At 37.3% G+C, this 21,980-nt stretch overlaps 1 protein-coding gene across 11 annotated transcripts in view; it reads left to right on the top strand.

The window, feature by feature from the left end:
- Positions 1-21,980, top strand: part of LOC134226251 (nephrin) — a 1,334,188-nt gene that overhangs the window by 1,220,598 nt on the left and 91,610 nt on the right. For all 11 annotated transcript variants that reach the window (XM_062706895.1, XM_062706896.1, XM_062706904.1 and 8 more), the window contains 4 exons: positions 276-412; positions 10,235-10,388; positions 10,657-10,794; positions 11,585-11,749. In XM_062706895.1, coding sequence (XP_062562879.1) covers positions 276-412; positions 10,235-10,388; positions 10,657-10,794; positions 11,585-11,749 — 594 coding nt within the window. The remainder of the gene's footprint in view (positions 1-275; positions 413-10,234; positions 10,389-10,656; positions 10,795-11,584; positions 11,750-21,980) is intronic.

The following is a 21,980-nucleotide window of genomic DNA, read 5'->3' as shown; positions in this document are numbered from 1 at the left end:
TATATTTGCATTAATTTAAGAATCAAGTCTCATATAATTACAAAACAACGCAAGTTCTAAATCGCGAGCAATATCTTGTTTAAACCCACAAACCAGCCCCATGGGAACAAGTCCGCCCTGACATCATCAAACGGCTGATGATAATAAATAATGCATCGCACGTCATGTACCAACATCATCGCCGCCCGAAGGCATTCTCCTATCGCGCCAAACAATCATATTAATATTAGCTTTCCTTTTTATCTTCCCAATCTCAATCTCGCTCGAAATGCCAGTGCCCCCGAGCCCGCCGATAATCTCCGGCTACGAGGAAGGTCAAATCATCCCGGCCGGATCCGTCCAGAAGCTGGGTTGCATGTCCACCGGGGGAAACCCCCTGGCGACGCTCACCTGGTACAAAAACGACAAGAAGGTAAGTCCAGCATTAAGTTCATTGAAGTTCAGCATAGATTTCCTCACGGGCAAACAATGAAAGCCTGGCGGTACTTTGTGATTGATAAATGATTTCACTCACTTTGCTACTCCATGGCGCTTACGTACCGACGAATAAATAGCACCCGATTTCGGTTGGGGCTACTGATTAGATTATATCGTGAATGTCGCTACTGTTGGTATGACCATAATTTATTTAGCAAAATCCGTTCAGCCTCAGTATCGCTATTTGAATTTAAAAAAAAAAGCATTAGGATAAGAATGCATCAGCCCTCCGATATAAATACAGTTTTCGAATGTTTTCATTTCTTGATATTTGTAGCCTATGTATTTTCTTATTGACACCGTCTTCTCTATCAGCAAGCTCCTTTTCGATGGAAATAAAATTTTCCCAAAACTAGGTCAATCCCAGGTGACGACGCCGCGGAAAACCCTCATCCTTATCGAAGAAAATTTGTTGCCTTCTCTGCACTGAAATCATTTTTATTGCCTGGCCTCGCTAACTTTCACTTGACTTGCAACCGAGCAGATGCCATCCCGATAGGATGTCGACGATGCAACTCCGAGGACCTTTGCAGATTTCGTTTCTTTTATTATCCTCACACAAAAATTTCCACCTACTTCCCCGAGGAAGCAACCGAACCGAAGGGCAATAAAATAGCGTCACCCGCTTTGGAAATTGGAGCTTCTCGGAGCTAGTTGATGGTCGTTGCGGCGAAAAATCCCCTCCAGGGCGCACTCGTCGCTTCTGTTATTGATTTCGTAATAATAACAAGATATTGTTTATTTTATTGCTATAAATATTTATGGTTCCAATGAAATAAATTAAAATTTAATGTCCTTTCTCGCACTCTTTCTTGCGCTGCTGCTACATCACCGGTTTGGTCCGCTGGGGGTGATTCGGTTCTCGGGCGCCGGGTGAAGAAGACTTCTCTCGCAATTGCAATCATCGATGGGAAAATCGATCGAACCATGTGTGAGCTGCTCTCGGCAATATATGCGATGCCGGGGTTTCGGTGCTGTATGTTGTCGAAAGATGTGGTTATTGGCCTTCCTTTATCTGATTATGGTTTTCATTTCGTTCGGGTTGAATATGAGGCGGTGATGAGCGTCCCGTGTCTGTTCACATGACCGTCGAACATGTGTTCTGGTGCGAGGCTATGTTTATTTGCATAAATTTAGGACTATTCTTGCTTGGATATGCCGTACAATAGAGCAGATCTGTTGTATCTCGAAATTTCCTATCTTTATGAGCGAAGCAATCGAAATTGTGTGAATTCAATTTGACCAATAATTCAGATTTGGAGAAATATGACTGAAAAAATTTCAACAGCAATAGGTGGGGAAATCCATCGAATCGAAAACAATTGCTTGATTAGCCAATCTACAGGAGATTGTTTCGGAAGGAAATCACTTCTGCCCGATACCGGAGAAGTGTTGCATCATATTGACAATCTGATAGAATCAGGCCAGAAATTGGCAACCTGAATAAAGTAGAGCAAAGGAAGATTGGTCGGTTCAATCCATCAATTGCTGCAGATTTCAACCGTAAAGATAGTCATGCCTCAATAGAAGCACAACGGTGCCTATGAGTTCACGTTTATCATCTTCGTCAGAGCTCAGACTCCACCAGCCAGCAGCAGCAGAGCAGACACATGGTATCAGGATGACCAGCTTTCAATGGAACGGTAGCCTCACAGTTTGCCGGAAGTAATTGAATTATGCCGGATGAAAAGCAGCTGAAAATGATAGAAGCCTGTGTCTGAACCGGCAAAATTAACAAACAACAATAGCAGCACCAAGGCAATCAATCCCGGAGCACACGTAGCCTTGGCACAGAATGTGATATCTGATGGGTGACACACACCCACACAGGCACACTTTGAAGTAACGAAGGTTTTTTGATGAAATTCTTCCACATGATTGGTCACGTGGACTGAGCTGGGAGACGGGATCGTTCATGGGTTGTGCCAAACAATAGGAGTACGGGATTGTTATCTGGTAGATGTCGTCCCATAGGGAAAAGTCCTAATTGGTCTATACAAAACAAAAAGAAACATTGGATTGTTTTTTGATGAACTCACAAAGGAAACCGAAAGGAAGCATTCCACATAAAACCAATATCAGCTCTCATAAACTCAAAAATAATTCAAGGAGATATGAGAGATTGTCCCCAATTAGACTTTCCGATATGTATTCCGATTTTCTGGATGTGATATACTGCGTGGATTTTGTAATGTTTCCAAATGGGTACTTGCACAAAACTTCACTCGGCGAATCACTATCGAAAGGTACGGCCGCGCCAAACGATACACCGCAATGCGATTCACGAATGCGAAGCGGCGGTACCATTGCTGAAGGGTATGCCGCATGCAGTTTGTTGTTTATAAATTTCTTTGCAGCGAGAAAGAGACCAAGTAGTCCGTGCAGTACTCTATTTATGTTTCGAAAAATCTAGGCTACTTAGATTAGTTTCAACTTAATTTAGAAAGACTCACATATCTAAATCAGGATCGCAGTAGTCATCACGATAAGTTTTGTATTGTTTTATTTTTCTCCATCATATTTCGTGTTAGTGCAAATTTTGGATTATTTTTGTGTTTTACATGTGAGAAACTGATTACTGCTTCTATCGCCGCCAAACCCATGGGCTGCAGCCTACAGATGACGATCCTCAAAAGACAAATTTGCAATCCAAATCATCTGTAGGATCTGTTGTGGAAATATAAAATTTTGGTTGGGTTCGAATATTTGGAGGTTAGTTTATGAGTTCATTATCCAATTGACAAGAGTAGCATGAGCAGGAGAGGCTTATTGTAAGTAAACGTTACCTGAGACTTGTCATGAAATACCAGGCAGTCTTAAATGGGTCGCTGGAACAGCAGTAGAGCCTGACTCCAGAACCAAATCTGACTGTAATGACACAGTCTTATAAATGCTCAATGCTTCCGAATTACACGGAGATCTGAAGCTAGCAAAAGATCATGAGTGAAGTTTTATAACCAGTTAGAGTGATTGAATTATTTTCGTGCGTCTTAGGAGAAATTTTACACAATTATAAGATCCTTTCTCCATTTACTTCCACTATACAATAGGACAGCCCCATATAAAGGTGTGGCCAAAACTACCAAAAGGCCAATTTTCGATTTGGGCGAGTAGAATGTGATGAATACACTGCTGATAACCTATATTTCTATAATCAGGACGGTTTTTATTTTTTAGATTTTTTAGGGAGGGGTGGGGGGCGTTCAAACTAGCCCCTCCTAGAAATTATTTTTTAGCTTTGCCATGTTTTCGTCTCAAAAGTAACATATTTATATATCGTTATAAAGCTCTTAACGGGCAGCAGGGACTATGTCCAAAGGCTTGACGATCCCTCCCCAGGCCATCTGCTAGTTGTGGCGCCTGCCTAGGATGTGGTGGGGTTTGACAGTGGGCCCTGTTAAACCTCTATAAAAAGCTGTATGAATCCGCAAGTAGGCTCCGCCAAAGCGACCGTGTGCCGCTCAAGGCGCACAAGCCCAAGTCCTGGTGTTAGGTGGGACGCTAAACAGCCCTGACACGACGGCCCTCCGACGAGACAGGAGGTTTGCGCAGGCCCAATAAGCCGCCTTTAAAAACAACTATTACGAACGATAAAGAAAAAAATACAAAGCTCTTAAATAGATCTATGCAATAGGCTTTATAATGTAATAATAGCTCCGTCCAGAATTAAGTTTTTAGTAGTTTTATAAAAGCATATTTTACGCAATATTTAACGGACAAAACAGTGTGGTACCCCGCAATACCCCGCAGTAAAACATCATGCACAACACTATTGAACTCTTAAGCTTTGAGGACAATGAATAAAATTCTGCCCAAATTCACCATTTTGTAAGATACATGAATTTTAAAAATTGCCCATTTTTGCCTTTCTCGTGTACTAAATATACGTAGAAGCTGTATGATCGCTCTAAAAGCATTTGAAAAAAAGCCCAAACTCTAATAGTGTTGTATACTGATCGACTCAGTTCGAAGAATTGAGGTGATGTCTGTATGTGTGTGAGCAAAAATGGTCTTAACTCTTTTTTAAGCACTTACTATAAACCGATTTACTCGCAACAAGTTTCATTCGTCAGAGAACGTTGGTCCATTGTTCCCTATTAAAAATAGGCTGGATCGCACTATGGGCTTAAAAGTTATGGCCAAAATACATTTTGTTATAATGTACGATAAAGACAACATTACCGCTAGGGGGATTAAGCAGGTGTTTTGGTAAACTTCTTATTTTTAAATTTTAATCTGAGTTACTCAATAATGCCACTTTAATTGAATTTAGTGACGAACACAATTCACATAACATTTTAAGGGAAAGGGTTATGCCTTAACGTTGCGCATAATTCAAGAAAAAATCATCTATCATATAAAAAGCGTTACGCAGTGAGAAGGGAAGTTGTTTAAAATTTAAAATTTTGACACTACTACATTATAGGAGTGAATTATAGATTTAACCATAACGTGTCATAACGTGTTGGATGAGTAGTGTGAATAACTCTTTGCCACAATACCTTTTTATAATTATGAAAGAAATCTTAATGAAATATCAAATAAATGAATCTCTATTTCGTTGATGTCACAATATGACGCTAATTGAATCTGTTCTGCCCTCCTTTGTTGGTTTAATAAGTTTTACTCAGTGAATTTTCAACGCCAGAAGCTAATAGTGATTTTTTGGTCATTTTAGGAAATCTGTGTTGCGTCCATTTGTCTGTGACACGAATATACAGTATACGACCATTAATATTTTATCTAGCATCAAACAGGCTTATTGCAAGCCAAAAAGTGACCAAATTCCGTTGGTTTTGTAGAATATGACAAAAATCGATGCTATGCCGAAAATTGGCCCCATACCCCATTGAAGGCTCAGTAAAAAATATTTTTCTTTTCTATCTATGTTTTTTTTGATGAATACCACCGTTTATTGCAGGATTCATAATTTTGGCCAAAAATACCTCATTTTTTCCTATTGTGCACTATGACGAATTTTGTTTCGACAGATATGCGTTTCGTTTTCTACTTGAAAACTTCTTCAGAGTTTTGTTATCGACTGTCGATGATCACTTGTATTAATAATGTGGTCGAGTTGCTAAAAATGGTCTCTGGCACTCAGAAATCAGAAAATAAGAAATCCGAAATCAGAAATCAGAAATCCGTAATCCGTAATCCGTAATCCGAAATCAGAAATCAGAAATCAGAAATCAAAAATCTGAAATAAGAAATCAGAAATCAGCAGCGTAGGATGGCACATCTGAAGATGGCGATTTGCACTCAGAAATTAGAAAATCAGAAATCCGAAATTCGTAATCTGAAATCAGAAATCCGTAATCCGTAATCCGAAATCAGAAATCAGAAATCAGAAATCAGAAATCAGAAATTCGAATCTCCAACGAAGTTTATTCGAATTTCCGGCGGAAACCACTTGAATTTTCCAAAAATTTCATCGGAAATCATTTCAAATCTCAATCGAATTTCCATCGGAAATTCTTTCGCATATTAGAGGTTCATTTGAGTTTCCATCAAAAATTCATTCGCATTCTTATCGGAAACTCAATTGAATTGCAATCAGAAATTCATTCAAATTTCCATCAGAAATTTATTCGAATTTCCATTTGAAACTAATTCGAACTTCCATTGGATATTTATTCGATTTTTTTCCACAGAAATTCATTTTTATTTATATCAAACTTGCATTGAAAATTTCATCGTTAATTCATTCGAATTTTTTCCAAAAATTCATTCGAGTTTCCATAGAATATTCATTTGAAATTTTATCGGGAACTCATTCGATTTTTCATCAAAAAATCATTCGAATTTTCATCGGAAATTCATACAAATTTCCATCGGAAACTCATTCGAATTTTCACCAGAAATTTATTCGAATTTTCATTGCAATTTCATTCGAATTTTTATCGAAAATTTATTCTAACTTCCATCCTGATTTCACTTAAATTTCCTTGAGAAAATCATTCAAATTTCTTTAAGAAATTCATCCGAATTTCCAATCGGAAATACAAATTCATTCGAATTTCCAACGGAAATTCATTTGAATTTCCAACGGAAATTCATTTGAATTTCCAACGGAAATTCATTTGAATTTTCAACGGAAATTCATTCGAATTTCCAACGAAAATTCATTCGAATTTCCAACGAAAATTCATTCGAATTGAAAATTCATTCGAATTGAAAATTCATTCGAATTGAAAATTCATTCGAATTGAAAATTCATTCGAATTGAAAATTCATTCGAATTGAAAATTCATTCGAATTTCCAACGGAAATTCATTCGAATTTAAAACGGAAATTCATTCGAATTTCCAACGGAAATTCATTCGAATTTCCAACGGAAATTCATTCGAATTTCCAACGGAAATTCATTCGAATTTCCAACGGAAATTCATTCGAATTTCCAACGGAAATTCATTCGAATTTCCAACGGAAATTCATTCAATTCCAACGGAAATTCATTCGACTTCCAACGGAAATTCATTCAATTTCCAACGGAAATTCATTCGAATTTCCAACGGAAATTCATTCAATTTCAACGGAAATTCATTCGATTTCCAAAGGAAATTCATTCAATTTCCAACGGAAATTCATTCGAATTTCCAACGGAAATTCATTCGAATTTCCAACGGAAATTCATTCGAATTTCCAACGGAAATTCATTCGAATTTCCAAAAGAAATTCATTCGAATTTCCAACGTAAATTCATTCGAATTTCCAAAAGAAATTCATTCGAATTTCCAACGGAAATTCATTCGAATTTCCAGAGGAAATTCATTCAATTTCCAGAGGAAATTCATTCCAATTTCCAGAGGAAATTCATTCAATTTCCAGAGGAAATTCATTCCAATTCAGAGGAAATTCATCTGAATTTCCAGAGGAAATTCATTCAATTTCCAGAGGAAATTCATTCGAATTCCAGAGGAAATTCATTCAATTTCCAGAGGAAATTCATTCCAATTTCCAGAGGAAATTCATTCAAATTTCCAGAGGAAATTCATTCGAATTTGTTTTCATTCATTCGAATTTCCAGAGGAAATTCATTCGAATTTCCAGAGGAAATTCATTCGAATTTCCAGAGGAAATTCATTCCAATTTCCAGAGGAAATTCATTCCAATTTTCAGAGGAAATTCATTCGAATTTGTTTTCATTCATTCGAATTTCCAGAGGAAATTCATTCGAATTTCCAGAGGAAATTCATTCGAATTTCCAGAGGAAATTCATTCGAATTTCCAGAGGAAATTCATCTGAATATTCAGAGGAAATTCTTCCGAATTTCCAGAGGAAATTTATCCGAATTTCCAGAGGAAATTCATTCGAATTTCCAGAGGAAATTCATTCCAATTTCCAGAGGAAATTCATTCCAATTTCCAGAGGAAATTCATTCGAATTTCCAAAGGAAATTCATTCGAATTTCCAAAGGAAATTCATTCGAATTTCCAGAGGAAATTCATTCGAATTTCCAAAGGAAATTCATTCGAATTTCCAGAGGAAATTTATTCGAATTTCCAGAGGAAATTCATTCGAATTTCCAGAGGAAATTCATTCGAATTTCCAGAGGAAATTCATTCGAATTTCCAGAGGAAATTCATTCGAATTTCCAGAGGAAATTCATTCGAATTTCCAGAGGAAATTCATTCGAACATTCAGAGGAAATTCATTTAAACTTCCATCGGCAGTTCATTAAAATTTTCATCGAAAATTTAATCGAGTTTGGATGATTTATTCGAATCTCCGTTGAAAATTCTTTTGAATTTTTATTGGAAATTCAATCCCATTTCCATCGGAAAGTCATTCAAATTTCCCTCTGAAGTCCAATCGAAATTCCGTCTAGGATTCATTCGAATATCCATTGGAAAGTCATTCATCCATATCCAACGGAAATTCATTCGTGGTTCCATTAGAAATTCAATCGAATTTCCAGGAGGAGTTCAATTCAATTTTTATCGGAAATTCATCCGAATTTGTATCAGTGATTCATTTGATCGGAGATTGATTTGACTTTTTCTTCGAAAATTCATTCGAAATTGAATCAAAAATTATTCAAACTCGAAGATTAATTTCTTTCAAGATTTCATCGGAAAACTGCTCAAACTTTCCATCGGAAATTTATTCTAATGTCCATCGAAAGTTCATTTAAATTTCTGTAGGGACTACATTTGTATTTCTATCAAAAAATGTATTTGAACTTCCTTCATTCGAAATTCTTTCGATTTTTTATTGTACATTAATTCGAATTTCCATCTGAAATAATTTAGTCTTTAAATCTATACTTCTTTCAGAAATTCATTCGAACTTCCTTTAGAAATTTATTAGAATTTCTATAAGAAATTTATTCAATCTTCCTTCTGAACTTCCAAGCGATATGAATTTTCTAACTACTTTTTTCTGAATTTAAAAGAAAAGACAATCTTTTGGGAAAATTTGACAAATTTTGTGCGCCCGAAAGTTCGGAGGAACAAGTTTCCAAACGATTATTTTTTTTTAAATTTTGTACTTCTTATGACGATGTGAATCTTCAAAAATAAATGTCAAATGGTTTATGATAAAGACGAATATGAGATGGATTATTTGCTAAATTGGCGTGGTAATCTAAAAATAAATCAGCAAGGCATTGGTTACACTGGGCATTAAATTTGATTAATTTAGAATTGCTTAAGCAGCTTTGGATTTTTTTGCTGCAATTCTAGAACCTAAAATTATTCAGGGCGTGTCGAGATTTATTTTTCACTCTCAGTACCGTTATAGGGATTCTAGAGGGCCTAGGGCATGAGACTTGATTGACATTTTTACTCTCTTTGTAGTCACCCTTGGCATTCGTTCTAGTTAACACAATCTCTATTGTCTAATATTTCGCACCACAAATTCCATAAAAATTCAAAAAACTTTTTCATTCACCAAAAATCTTTTTATTGAGACTGAAAAATAATATCCCGAAAAACATATGAATTTGCAATAATTTCATTTGTCATGGTCTATTTATTCCTGTCTGGAAAGGATTATGCTGAAAACATTATTAGCATTACTATAGACCATAACAAATTTGTCAGTCGGAAGGCTCAATCACGTCGAAGAAAACCCAAATCATATAACTCTCCCTGACAGCCGATACCTTTATTATTCCTGAAGCATCATTTCATCGATGCCGCAATGTTTGACCTTCATTGTCATTTCATAAAACATCAGCGGTGATGTATCAGAAAAGCACAACCGAGGATGGGAAATCGAGAATGATAACGTACCTTTCCAGGTAAATATTTTTGCACAACACTGAAACTTTCCCCATGAAACAAACATTCTTTGACATGTCCAAAAGGTAGGTAAATAAGAGGGAACACACACCGAATGTTTTTCCTACTTTGTCATCAAATTCTGTCCTACGTGGAAGCATGCTGGGCATGGAATCGTGGTGCTTTATGGTTCGATCATCGGTAACTGAGTGACAAACCGAGTGACATCCCCTGCCACATGATTTGGTTGAGCAAATATTAGCGGAACCATAGACGACAGTTTAATTTTCGGAACACCAGTATTTATTTTTCTTGATATGCAACTTTTACTTTTTCTCACTAGAAAATAATTTGATATTCAAATAAAGTGTTCTTGACTTATGAAATGTAAACATGATCAAATCCAAACTGTTTAACTCACTTTATCTTTATCTATTGACGAATAATAAAAAAATTAACACAAATAAGTTCAAACAGATACTCACAGGCACTACTAAAACATTTAAATTATCTTCCTCCATCATTTCAGGTCAATTCCGCCGTAAAGACAGCGGACAAATCCGTTTCGGCCGAACTCACCATCCTGGCAAATGTGACAGACAATCAGGCACGCTACCGCTGTGAAGCCCACAATTCGGCCACCGAGATTCCGCTGTTCCAGACGAAAACCCTTAGCGTCCACTGTAAGTACCATTCCCTCTCATCCTTCCTATCGGTGGGCAATCCAAAGATTAACCGCAGTGGCCATTTTTTCATTCCTATAATATCCCGAGCCCATTTTCGTATGTGCGCGATTCTGCGGTATCGTTCCATCACGCGAAAAATCCACTGCAGGCAGCTCAGCCGCCACCAGAACCGCATAGTTTAATCTCATGCAATTTCGCCCTCCGTTTCCGAACCGCACTATGACAAGGGCCTATAACCGTTTTACCATTCGCATATTCCGCACAGTTGCCCCGGAGACGGTGAAGATAACGATCGACCCACCCGAGTTGAAGCCCGGCATCGAAGCGACGTTGATCTGCGATTCGAGCTCGAGTAATCCGCCGGCGATAATTTCCTGGTGGCGCGATGGCATCGCAGTACAAGGTAAGCCCCCTACTTCGGCTTTCAGCTTGCATGCATAGCAGGGTTTATAATCGAGTTCGACATCCGCCGCGCTACCAGCAACCGAAAGCAACGCAACGCCACCGACTCTGGTGCCGTTCTGGGTGGGGCTTTCCTCCGGATAGAGCGATTGTCAGAACTCCATTACGACAGCTTTCCATTCCGGCTCGGCCAGGGAATACGGGAATTAGTGCGTGTATCGAACTAGCGACACTCTGCACTGTGGTTCGAGTTAGGAAAATGCTTGCTTTTTATTTTACAACATGCCAGGTTTTTTGTAAAAAAATCTTGGAAATGTATTTGTTATACCTCTATCACATCGAAGAATGGTAAACTTGTTAGCTATTCATTTATATTCTTGTCCAGTACCCTATTCCAATGCGTACATAATCCAAGATTTAGTCTAACCGAACCACAGTGCACGCTCCAACGGATGTCAACGTCGGCTGACATTGATGCCACCGCAAAATGTGTGACACATGTCGCTTCGCTCGTGAGAACGCTGCCGACCGGCATAAGCTTAAACGAACCTAGAAGATGCATTCGGCAAAAAGCCCATATCCATCCCATCCAACGGAAATTCGTTCGCATATACAACACCAGAGTCTGAAGCACTTTATCCCCGGAGTGAAAACCCCACCCGCCAACAATGGCAGAAGCAACAGCCCGGCCGTCGTGGCATATCACCGGCATTAGTGTAAAAGTCGAAGCCAAACCTGATGGTTCTAACCGATTTTTCTCCCGCTCGCTTCCCTCCCCTCCTACCTTTTAGGTATAAATAACTCGTCCAAACCGGGCCTCTGGGGTGGCACCGTATCGTCGCTGGAACTGAAGGTAAACATCACCCAGGACATGAACGGAAACGTCTATACGTGTCAGAGCACGAACGAGGCATTACAGCGCAGCGTACACGAGGCAGTCAATTTGCAAGTACTATGTAAGTCGTCTTTCCCACCGCGCCGTCGTCTCCGCCCTGCCCTCCCCCTTTCAGGATGCGGCGGAGCCTATATTGCTTTCGTTTACTTAACTATTCACCCGACACACTGCACCAGCACCGGTCGGTAGTGTGTCGGAGAGGTGCTATTTGGAGATCCGGATTAGGGGAATGCAAGGTTTCCTGGAATGCGTCACTCGGAGGATGGCTTAACATTTCAATTACATTCGAGCGCTGATGGGAATTCAATCGGTTTCGTGACCTCGGGCTTATCTGATCGAAATGCATTAGGGTAGAAACAGTTGAGCGGGGTTCATATTCACTGCAAGTTTTTAAAGGATTATCTATGAATAGGTTCTATACTATATCAATTAGTTTTTTTTTTTAAATTGTCATATGCGAGATGATCTTTAATAGCTATCGGCTCCTTTTTATAAATATTTTATGGTTCCTTATTCCTTAGAACATGTGTTGAGTGTTCAAGTAGGGTAATAACAAGTGGTTCCGTCAGCTGCTCCATTTCCCGCTACAGGCCAAAAAAAGAGCATTTTTTGATAAATTTCTTCGTACTCACTGATTAATTCTCGATGCAGCTTGTCGAAACAGAATATTAGGTAAGGTTTTTGTTTTAGGGGGCTGGCGAAGCTTAACATCCTGCTAGGAAAACCTTCGCATTCGCTACTCTATGATTGATCTTATCTAGCGGCATTTCACAGGGATTGGGATTACTACTACATTCTAATAAACATTCAAAAATTTCGATTTTTTTTTATTTCGTGATTTTTAATTTCGATCACGTAACTATTGTTCCAATTTTCATTAGAGATAGCACGCGATCTTCACATAAGTGACTCTTATTCGACTAAAATAAAAACCTTAAATAAGCATAAAATCTCCACAAATAATGCAAAATTTCCACGAACAATTGAGAATTTCTCACAAAACAAAAATAAATAAGCACTTTTAATAGCAAACCATGCAATTATAAAAGAAGAATTTTCCATAAAGAAATCAAAATTTGCCATGGATAAAAATACAAACTTTTCATAAAGAACTTAATATTAGCATCAAACAATTACAAATTTTTCCCCAAATATTTTTTTTTTCCTACAGGAAAATTAGAAATTTTCCACGAAAAAATCAATAAAATGCAATAAAAATGTGAAAATTTCCATCAAGGAATATAGAAAGCAATAAAACTGAGCATTTTACCAAAGATGACTCCCTCTTTAAAGTTCATGAAAAATTTTATCAATTTTATTGCTTTTTTGTAATTTTTTCATGGAAATTTTTCTATTTTTTATCGTTTTCTATTGATTACTTTGTGGAAAATTTTAATTTGTTTATGTAAAAAAAATATTTATTTTGTGGAAAAATTTGTAATTGTTTAGTGCTAATATTGATTTTATTTGTGGAAGTTTGGTTTTATTTTAGGTGCTAATTTAATTCAGGTCTGTGGAAACTCCTCACTTGTTTATGAAAATGTTACATTATTTTTGGAAAATTTCTATTTATTTATTGCTCATAACCTGATATATTTATTAGCATTGTCCTATTTTTATATGGAGAATTTCTGAGATGACAGGACAGTACATGCCTTTTCCTTTTCCATGTACATGCCAAAAAGGGGGAATTGCCATTTTGTCGAATATACCATTTGATCGAACAGACCATTGGGCAAAAAGTCATTTAGCAGAATAAATCATTAGGCCGAATGGTTATTAGGCCAAAGAGGAAATTTGGCCGAATAGGTCGTTTGGCCGAACAGGTCATTTGGCCGAAACGGTCGTTTAACAGAAAGGGCCATTTGGCCAAAAATGCGTTTTTTCCGAATCATTTGGCCGAAAAAGTCTTTTGGCAAAAAAAGTCATTTGACCTTAAATGCCGCTAACCGCAAGTCAGACTTATCTGGATATGGGCGCCACGGAAATAGGTGAATAGGGGAGGAGGTTCGGTTGTGGGCACCGTTCGGTTATGAGCACCCCTATGTATCTTTTGACAGATAAGAGATGCTGTCATTCTGACAACCGTCATTTGTTTGCTATAATAGCATGATGTTTTGTGCTCAATATCAAAGTGTCATAAATTAAAGGATTTAATTCAAAAAGTGAGTTCTAATGCGTATTTACACAGTAAATTTAATCTATTTTGAGGCCCAATGTCGATTGCCAACAAAATTTTAGCGCGAATTTTTTTTTCTTCTCGTTCCAAGAAGGCTGCGAAATTCGGTTGTGGGCACCTTTATTGGTTCGGTTATGGGCACCCTCATTTTATTGATAAATCATTCAATATCGTTTTACTTGTCCCTTAACTTATTTTTAATAACGTTTTAAGGCAGTTTTTATAATTAGTTTGACATAATTGTTCGAAATATTGAGTTTATTTAATATTTTTGTTCTTTGGGCATGTCTAGTCATTCTACACACACTTTTTGGAAGAAAGCGTTGACCGATTTGCTTCCCTCAAGTTGCATTCGACGGGGAATGCTTTCCCATTGTTTCCTATTGAAAATTGGTCAGATCGGACTATGGGATCAAAATTTATGGCCAAAATATTATTTTTTGAAATGAACGAGAAAGGCACTATTGCCGCTAGGGTGATTAATCAGGATTTTTTTGACTGTGATGCATACCAATAAAACGTAAATCAATGAAAAATTAAAACCCATTTACCTAAAGTGCTATTTTAGACCTTTCTTATGTGATTTTTCAACATCCTTTTTAATGCACCGAGGGAGACATCATCACTGCTAGGTGAATTGATTTGAGTTTTTTTAGCGTCTCCTGGCTTTTAGAATGAATAAACTATTCCTTGTCTTTAAATGTGGGTGGTTTTTATTCATGCTTCTTTATTTTTAGCTAAGTTTTCAAGGGTGCCCACAACCGAACCACGAAATGAAAATGTCCAAAAATGTCAAATTTTCTAAATTGTCAATATTTTTTTCTAAATCGATGAAATCATATTAATTTCTTTGCTAGTAGTAAGGTTATAAGTTTAGCTTTCGATTGCTATGCAAATGTCGACATAAGATCAACCAGGGCAAAGGTATGGACCAAACACAAAAGGGTGCCCACAACCGAACCTCCTCCCCTACCATCATGCGACCCATCAAACATCATGATTTCAAAAGTAATGGTATTCTAAGATAGTTTTGTACTTCCCAGACCGTATTTGAACCGATTGGAACCGGTAAACTGATTTACCGAGTACCGGTTCTAGGGACAATTTTAGAAAATAAGCAAACCCCATCATGCGGAGTATCAAACTTCACGATTTCAAAAGTTATGGCATTCCAGGGTAGTTTTGTACTTCCTGGACAGTTTTTTAACCAATTGGAACCGGTACACGGTTTCATCATGAACCGGTTCAATGGACAATTTTGGAAAATAAGCAAACCCCATCTTGCGACGTATCAAACTTCATGATTTCAAAAGTTATAGGGTAAGGGAGGTATTTTGGACCACAAGTTCTACGGCTCATATTTTGGACCACTGAGTGCAAATTCCTCTTGGCGGTCCAAAATAAGAGCCCCCGTAAGACTGATCCAAAATACATCCTTTACCCTAGCATTCTATGGTAGTTTTTTAGTTCCTGGTTCGTATTTGAACCTATTGGAAACGGTAAACGGATTTATCGAGTACCGGTTTGAGGGTCAATTTTGGGAAAATGAGCTAATCCCATCATGCGGCATATACATTTTCATGATTTCAGAAGTTATGGCTTGGTAGTTTCGTACTTCCTGGATCGTATTTGACGATTAGAACCGGTAGACGAGTAGTTTTTCACTTCATGGACAATATTTGAGCCTATGTATTGAAATGTTTGTACTGGTCGAATGGAAAAAAAATGCTACCCAGAAAATACAAAGGTATCATAAAAAGATGTTTGGTACGACACATGATTTTCTTCTTCATTTTACAATAACTCCACATTGTAGCTGGATCTTGACTCGCTTTTCAACTTAGTATTCTATGACCATTACTGCAGTTATTTCCCCCGTAACGCTGGGTAGACACCTTTCCGTGGTGTGTTACGGTGTAAGATCTACCACGGTCATATTGTCAGCTACAGGCAAATCCTTACCCAACGAATACCTTCCGCAATATCCAACTCCGTGGTACTTATGAGGGTGTCACTGAGTCGGGGGCCTCTCATTAAGTAAGTACTACATCAACACTTCCTTCCCCCCCTATGCTATGCTATGCTATGACCATTACTGCAGTTATTCATTGAAAACTTTTCTATACCCATCATTTATGAGCATAATGGCCATGCAATTGGCACCGTCAATCGTCTAGACGCATGTGCTGTGGAGTGTGGGTTCGATTCCCGCCCTGGTCAGAAGGAAACTTTCGTATAAATGTGTGTTGTATAAATGTCCTGTCCGTTTTCTCATACTAGGTGTTAAGTAGTTAGTCTGTGCGACCTCTGGTTGAAGATGGTGATTCTGCTTTATAACTGCATAAGTATCCATTTTTTGAGACAATTCTACTGCATAAAATATGCCCAGGGGTGCCGCCGAGTATATTTTCCACCTGAAAACTCGCCATCTTCGGATAGGCAATGCGACGGTATTGTTCGCAAGGCTAACTTGATACGGTGTTTATTTTCTATTTCCGGTGCCTATTTCTTAAAATTGACCTTCGAATAAGTGCCCAAGTTCACCTGTAAACTAATTCCAAGCGGTTTAAATATGGACCAGGATATACAAAACTAGCATAAAAATTCCAATCATGAAGTTTAATATACCGCATGATGGAAATTGCATAATTTCGAAAATTTATCTTTAAATTATTATGGATTCCAATCGGTTCAAATATAATCCAAAAAGCAGAAAAATACTATAAGATGCCATATCTTTTGAAATCAAGAAGTTTGTTTATAGGGCTTGGGTTTGCTTATTTCCCAAAATTGATCTTTGAACCGGTACTCGGTAGAACTGTTTACCTGTTCCAATCGTTTCAAATACGGTCCAGGAAATAACAAATTACCATAGAATGCCATAACTTTTAAAATCCAGAAGTTTGATATGCCGCATGATGGGGTTTGCTTATTTTCCAAAATTGTCCCTTGAACCGGTACATGGTAAAACCGTTTACCGGTTCCAATCGGTTCAAATACGGTCCAGGAAGTACAAAACTACCATGGAATACCATAACTTTTGAAATCATTAAATTTGATGGTAGGCTCCGGCGGAACGTCTGGACTCCGGAATTGAGATGTCGCAAATTAATCGATTACTTCGATTAATCGATTCTTCGTTGTGATAATCGATTAATTTTGAATCGATTATTACTCAACGATTAATCGATTCAATAATCGAGAGGAATCGTGAGTAATCGATTAGTTACTAATCGATTAATCAGAATTTTACGACATCATAAGGGTGACGAATATTAATTGATTATTTCGATTAATCGATTCATCGTTGTGATAATCGATTAATTTTGAATCGATTACTATACAATGATTAATCGATTCAATAATCGACAAGAATCAAGAGTAATCGATTAGTAACTAATCGATTAATCGGGATTTTACGACATCTCTACTCCGGAATACAGGCCATATTTCGAATCGATCAAATTCCTGATCAAATCTATAATTATGCGTCGTTTCTCTTCTAATTTCTAAAACAATCATTTCCGAATTATGCGTTCTGGCATATGGCCAAAAGCTAACACCCATTTTAAATCCGGAATAACTCCGATATCAAGTGGCCCATAGGTCCCATAGAGCCCCTGAAACTTGAATAAATTCCGCTTCTTTTGGTGAAAGTTTCGAAAAAAAATGTCGAAAGACAAAATAGTTACAGCCAAAACAGATTTTTATTTTCGTTTTCAAAAGGGGGGTTGGTAACGGAAGGGTTCACGGTCGTTTGGCAATAAAGACCACTGGGAATAGTGAGAAGGGAGAAATGAGGAGCGAGTATGAAGCCTCTCACTTCAAACTTACTTTACACAGTGAGAAGTGAGTGATGAGGAATGAGAGTCTCACTTCTCACTACGAAAATGAAAAAGTCCGACATGAGATGTGAGAAATGAGAAGTGCGAAATGATGAGTGAGGCGTGCTTCACTTCGCAATACTAACTTTCCACATTGAGAAATGAGAATCAATCATAACTTGATGCAAAAATGCTCAGAATCGTATATGAATCGTATATGATGCTTCATAAGATCCTAAAGTAAAGGCGATATAACTACACACAAGTTGTAGTAGTACCGACATATCGCCTCCTTTTTAGCATCTTAAAACATATTCACGTTAAATTTCGAACACACAGATAAAGTTTGAATGATTTGACGCCATTCCATTAATTTTAACATGAGTGGTAGGGAAGGGGTCTAGAATCATGACGATCCAAGACAAACAGGGGTTGATAATCGCCATTTATTGCGTGACGTACATTACGAAACTTCCCTTGTGAACAGGAAAAATACTTTGGTCTGGAACTATAATAGTAAAGTGACAACATATCTGGTCTAAAAATATGGACCTGATTTAGACCAAACAATCTAACATGGTGTGTGGCCTCGTGCCATCGGAAAGGGACCAGCCGAATACATTAGGTAACTTTTTTTTTTTTTTTTTTTTTTTATCTAATTTTATTTGCTAATTATCTAATACATGCATTTATCTCTTAGACTAGGTGTTCCGTGTTTTCTTAACACTATCATCCTTATTTGCTATGTTACGCTTTTAGTTATAGTTATTATTAATACATTTCAATTGCCTCTGGCAGTTAGGATATTTCCTCTGGTTGAATTAAACCATGTAGGAATTACAATGTTTTCTACTTAAACTAAACTTAACCTACTTTACACTAAAGGTACAAGGAGTTAATCGTTGCAATAGAAGATTGCAACGATTTTTGTCTAAAATTCGAAATTATTTTGTTGGACGTTTGTTGCAATGTCTCAATATTAGAAATTCTATGAAGTTCATTGGTACTATACCACGGAGGCAACTTCAGAATCATTTTCAAAATTTTATTTTGAATTCTCTGAAGTGCCTTCTTTCTGGTATTGCAGCAACTAGTCCATATTGGCACAGCATACAACATGGCTGGTCTAAAAATTTGTTTGTAAATCAAAAGTTTGTTCTTAAGACAAAGTTTTGATTTTCTGTTTATAAGTGGATATAGACACTTAATATATTTGTTACATTTGGCTTGAAGGCCTTCAATGTGATTTTTAAAAGTTAATTTTTGATCTAGCAGAAGTCCTAAATATTTAGCTTCGCTAGACCAATTAATTGGAACCCCATTCATAGTGACAATATGTCTGCTAGAAGGTTTCAAATAAGAAGCTCTCGGCTTGTGTGGGAAAATTATAAGCTGAGTTTTGGAAGCATTCGGGGAAATTTTCCATTTTTGCAAGTAAGTGGAGAAAATATCCAAACTTGTTTGCAATCTACTACAAATGACACGAAGGCTACGCCCTTTGGCTGAGAGACCTGTGTCATCTGCAAACAAAGATTTTTGACACCCTGGTGGTAAATCAGGTAAGTCAGAAGTAAAAATGTTATATAATATGGGCCCCAGTATGCTGCCTTGGGAACACTAGTCTAACAGGTAATCTATCAGATTTAGAATTCTGATAGTTTACCTGCAGTGAGCGATCTGATAAATAATTTTGGATCAGTTTAATAATGTACAGAGGAAAATTAAAATTCATCAATTTTACAATCAAACCTTCATGCCAGACACTGTCAAATGCTTGCTCTATATCAAGAAGAGCAACTCCAGTAGAATATCCTTCAGATTTGTTGAGCCGAATTAAGTTCGTAACTCTTAATAACTGATGAGTGGTTGAATGCCCATGGCGAAAACCAAATTGCTCATCAGCAAAAATAGAATTGTCATTAATATGAACCATCATTCTATTTAAAATAATCTTTTCAAACAGTTTGCTTATTGAAGAGAGCAAGCTGATTGGGCGATAACTAGAAGCCTCAGCTGGATTTTTGTCCGGCTTCAAAATTGGAACAACTTTGGCGTTTTTCCATTTATCTGGGAAGTATGCCAATTGAAAACATTTGTTAAATAAATTAACCAAAAAGGATAAAGAGCTCTCAGGAAGTTTTTTGATAAGTATGTAGAAAATACTACCATCACCCTGGCTTTCATATTTTTAAATTTTCTAGTAATAGATCTTACTTCATCCAAATTAGTTCCCAACGAAGGGTCAAAACATTCTCTTGAGTGAGAATGTCTTCGAATCTCCGTGTAACCTGATCCTCAATTGGAATAGTGAGACCTAATTAAACTAAAATTATGGGCACTCTCGAACTGCTGAGCAAGTTTTTGAGCCTTTTCGCCATTTGTTAATAAAATTTTATTTTCCTCTTTAAGCGCTGGGATTGGCTTTTGAGGTTTTTTTTAAGAATTTTCGTTAATTTCCAAAAGGGTTTCGAACTGGGATCCAACTTCGAGACATTATTCTCAAAGTTGGTATTTCTCAGAATAGCGAAACGTTTTTTAATTTCATTTTGCAAATCTCGCCAAATAACTTTCAAAGCGGGATCGCGAGTTCTTTGGTATTGCCTTCGCCTCACATTTTTAAGACGGATCAGTAGCTGAAGATCGTCGTCAATAATAATGGAGTTGAATTTAATTTCGCATTTAGGAATTGCAATGCCTCTGGCTTCGACAATTAAATTTGTCAAAGATACGAGCGCATTGTCAATATCACTTTTGGTATCCAAAGGAATATTAACATCAAAATTCCTATCGATATATGTTTTATATAAATCCCAATCAGCTCTATGATAATTAAAAGTAGAGCTGATTGGATTACAAATGGCTTCTTGTGAGATTTCAAATGTCACAGGAAGGTGATCAGAGTCAAAGTCAGCATGAGTTACCAATTGGCCACACAGCTGACTTGAATCCGTTAAAACTAAATCAATTGTAGAAGGATTTCGACTGGAAGAAAAACAAGTAGGGCCATTGGGATATTGAATAGTATAATATCCCGCAGAACAATCTTCAAATAAAATTTTGCCGTTGGAATTGCTTTGAGCATTATTCCATGAACGGTGTTTGGCATTGAAGTCACCAATTACGAAGAATTTTGATTTGTTGCGAGTCAGAATTTGAAGATCAGCTTTTAACAAATTCTTTTGCTGCCCATTGCATTGAAAAGGCAAATAGGCTGCAATGAAGGAAAATTGTCCAAAATTTGTTTCAATAGAAACTCCCAAGGTTTCAAAAACTTTGGTTTTGAACGAAGAAAATAATTTATGTTTGATACATCTATTAATGACGATGGCGACCCCACCACAGGCGCTGTCAAGACGATCATTTCTGTAGATAAAATAGTTTGGATCTCTTTTAATTGAGAGTCCTGGTTTTAAATACGTTTCAGTTATAATGGCAATATGCACATTATGAACTGAAAGGAAGTTGAATAATTCATCTTCCTTACCCTTTAGAGAGCGGGCATTCCAATTTAGAACTTTCACACAATTATTTGGATCCATTGAAACGGAGTCCGATAACAATTTTTTGTGTGTACTTTATACCAACCTGAACAGCTTCAGGAATGGTATTTGCTTTGAACATTGCATCAATCATGTGATGCAATTGTTCAGTTAAAAAATCAAAATCGGAAGCAGTCATGCTACCTGAATCGGCAACATGACCGTTATTTTCCGTTGGGACATGGGTATAAACCTCATTTTGAGATGAGAAATTTTGTCTACCAGCAGCGATGTTTGCATACGTAGGTACATTGGAAAAATTGGAATATACTGAAGTGCTTGCTACCCGTTGACGAGCGGCAAAATTTGTTTGTGAATTGTGGTGGGTATGAATTGCTCGACCGGTAACCGGTTTCGAAATTTCTACCCGTCGAATCTGGGATCCGATTGGAATTTCCCGTCATCAATTTTGCACGGGAATTCAAAATTTTTTTGCGTGAAGGGCATTCCCAGAAATTGGATTTATGATTGCCCCCACAATTTGCGCACTTAAATTTATTGGAATCTTCTCTCACAGGACATGCGTCCTTGGCGTGAGAGGTTCCACCACAAATCATGCATTTAGCATCCATGTGACAATGTCTGGTTCCATGACCCCACTTCTGGCACTTACGGCACTGGGTGGGGTTTTGGAAATTTCCCCCAGGCCTGCGGAAATGTTCCCATGTAACACGGACATGAGACATAATACAGGCCTTTTCCAAACTTTTCATATTATTTAGTTCACTTTTGTTAAAATGAACTAAATAA

This window comes from Armigeres subalbatus, chromosome 3 (assembly GCF_024139115.2).
Source record: "Armigeres subalbatus isolate Guangzhou_Male chromosome 3, GZ_Asu_2, whole genome shotgun sequence".
Taxonomy (NCBI): Eukaryota; Metazoa; Arthropoda; class Insecta; order Diptera; family Culicidae; genus Armigeres; species Armigeres subalbatus.
Note: the sequence above shows the minus strand (reverse complement) of the source record. Positions and strands in the feature narration are given on the sequence as shown.